At 41.5% G+C, this 1,950-nt stretch overlaps 1 protein-coding gene across 1 annotated transcript; it reads left to right on the top strand.

Annotated features, from left to right (window-relative positions):
- Nucleotides 1-826: 826 nt before the first annotated feature.
- LOC109957621 (serine protease 56-like) lies at nucleotides 827-1,673 on the top strand. The gene is made up of 3 exons (XM_020595614.1): nucleotides 827-990; nucleotides 1,092-1,198; nucleotides 1,315-1,673. The coding sequence occupies exons 1-3, from the start codon at nucleotides 840-842 to the stop codon at nucleotides 1,486-1,488; spliced, it is 432 nt and encodes a 143-aa protein (XP_020451270.1). The 5' UTR covers nucleotides 827-839; the 3' UTR covers nucleotides 1,489-1,673.
- The last annotated feature ends 277 nt before the right edge of the window (nucleotides 1,674-1,950 follow it).

Raw genomic sequence — 1,950 nt, 5'->3', positions numbered from 1 at the left:
TGATACTAATATTTTGTATTTTTACTTTTATTTTGAATTCAGGACTTTTATTTGTAGAGTATTTTTACACTGTGGTACTGCTACTTTTACTTATGTAAGGGATGTGAGTACTTCTTCCACTACTGCTAAGTTGTTGTAGAATGTTGCATTGTGTGGAAATATACACAGCACAGTCTGAGGCTTGAAATGAAAAGACACAATTAATTTAGAACTGTCAAAATCTATTAAATGTTTAGGTTTATAGGTAATTTAATGGCAGCCTTTCACTAACCAAAGAGCATAGACTTTTTCTTGACTTACCATGACTTGCATGAACTTTCAGAAGCCAGGAGTCAGACAACAACATGGATACGTTTTATTTTTAAGTAAGGGGCCTGACTCACATGATTTATCTGACCTGTCATTTCCAGGTAGAGGACTCCTCAATACATCGACTAGACGGAGAATATCGATCCATTATCTCAGCTCTGCGCTCCAAACTGGACTCCAGAGCTGCTCCTCCCATCCTGCACTTAGATACAGCCTACCTCCAGAAAAACCTGCCCAGCACCCCAACTTTGCCTACTCCTTTTTCTGGAACACCAGTCCACACCAGTCCCCTCTCCTCCTCCTCCCAGGAATCCCAGGAGCCTTGGTCACTTCTCACAGCCCTGACGAATGAAATGAGAAAATTAAGAACACAAGATGTGAGAGAAACTGCAAAAAAGAGTGAAACCTTGTCCTGGAGAGATGCCTTTCCTGATGTAACATGGAGCACCACATCAGAGGATTTTTCTTTTGTTGACACTGTAGATAGAACAGATTTAAAATCTTCAGTGTCACCACTTCAAGTTCAGTCAATGACTATTGCTCAGACAGTCACTGAGGGTGAGCACACAGAGATGACCGCAGACCCCAGACAAACTGCAGATATGGTAAAGACTTTATGTCTTCACAGAAAATACAGGAGCCTTCTTTGCAAGAGGCAAATACCTGGAGCCAGTGGGAAAAGTATGTGCCACTAAATTAACTATTCATTAGCTTCACAAAATAATATGTTTCAAGGGTCAGTGTTGTTTCTTAAATTAAAAGTTTTTGTTTTTTTCCTGAAGTTTGTCCTGGAGTGAGAGAGTTCTCACAGCAAGTCAGCCAAGTCAGAGACTCTTACAGCTGGGTATTAAGCATCCCAAACAGCAACCTATCCATGAACTTCCAAGAGGTAAACAATGACTTGAGATGGAGAGATCAAGATGAGTAATGGTGGAAGCAAACAGATTAATTATTTTGCTTATGCTTATTATATAACTTTGATTTGCTCCTCTAATTTTTTTTCAGGTGTTAGTTGATCTGAACTCCAAGAATGATCAAGGACTTTACCAGGCTCGGGTTAGAGCAGTAGTGGGAGGACGACCTTTGACCTATTACAGCCTTGTGGGTCTGAAGAATGAGTCATTCTACCGCAGTGTGCCAAGGATCATTGCTTTGGCGCTGGAGGTGCTCAAGGCTTAAGGTTATTGTAATGGGAAGTGAGATAACACAAAAAACAAAAGACTTTCAAAGAGACCAGAAAACCCTTGCCATGGAACAGAGAGAGGCACACAAAACTCACAGTTACACAAACTACGTTTGGCATCTCCTGTGAAAAACATTATTTGGTTTTGTTTTCCCCATTTGAGAGCCTGACTCTTCTTCTTCTTCTTCTTCTTCTTCTTTTGACTGTTCCCGTTAGGGGTCGCCACAGCGAATCGTCTGTTTCCACCTAACTCTATCCTTGGCATCTTCTACTCTCATCCCTATTAACTTCATGTCCTCTTTTAGTACATCCATATTTCTCCTCTTTGGCCTTCCTCTTGACCTCTTGCCTGGCAGCTCCATCTCCAACATTCTTCTACCAGTATAACCACTATCCCTCCTCTGCACATGTCCAAACCATCTCAATCTGGCCTCTCTGACCTTGTCCCCAAAACAGCC

The sequence above is a fragment of the Monopterus albus genome, unplaced genomic scaffold (assembly GCF_001952655.1).
Source record: "Monopterus albus unplaced genomic scaffold, M_albus_1.0 scaffold28.1, whole genome shotgun sequence".
In the NCBI taxonomy this organism is placed as follows: Eukaryota; Metazoa; Chordata; class Actinopteri; order Synbranchiformes; family Synbranchidae; genus Monopterus; species Monopterus albus.
Note: the sequence above shows the minus strand (reverse complement) of the source record. Positions and strands in the feature narration are given on the sequence as shown.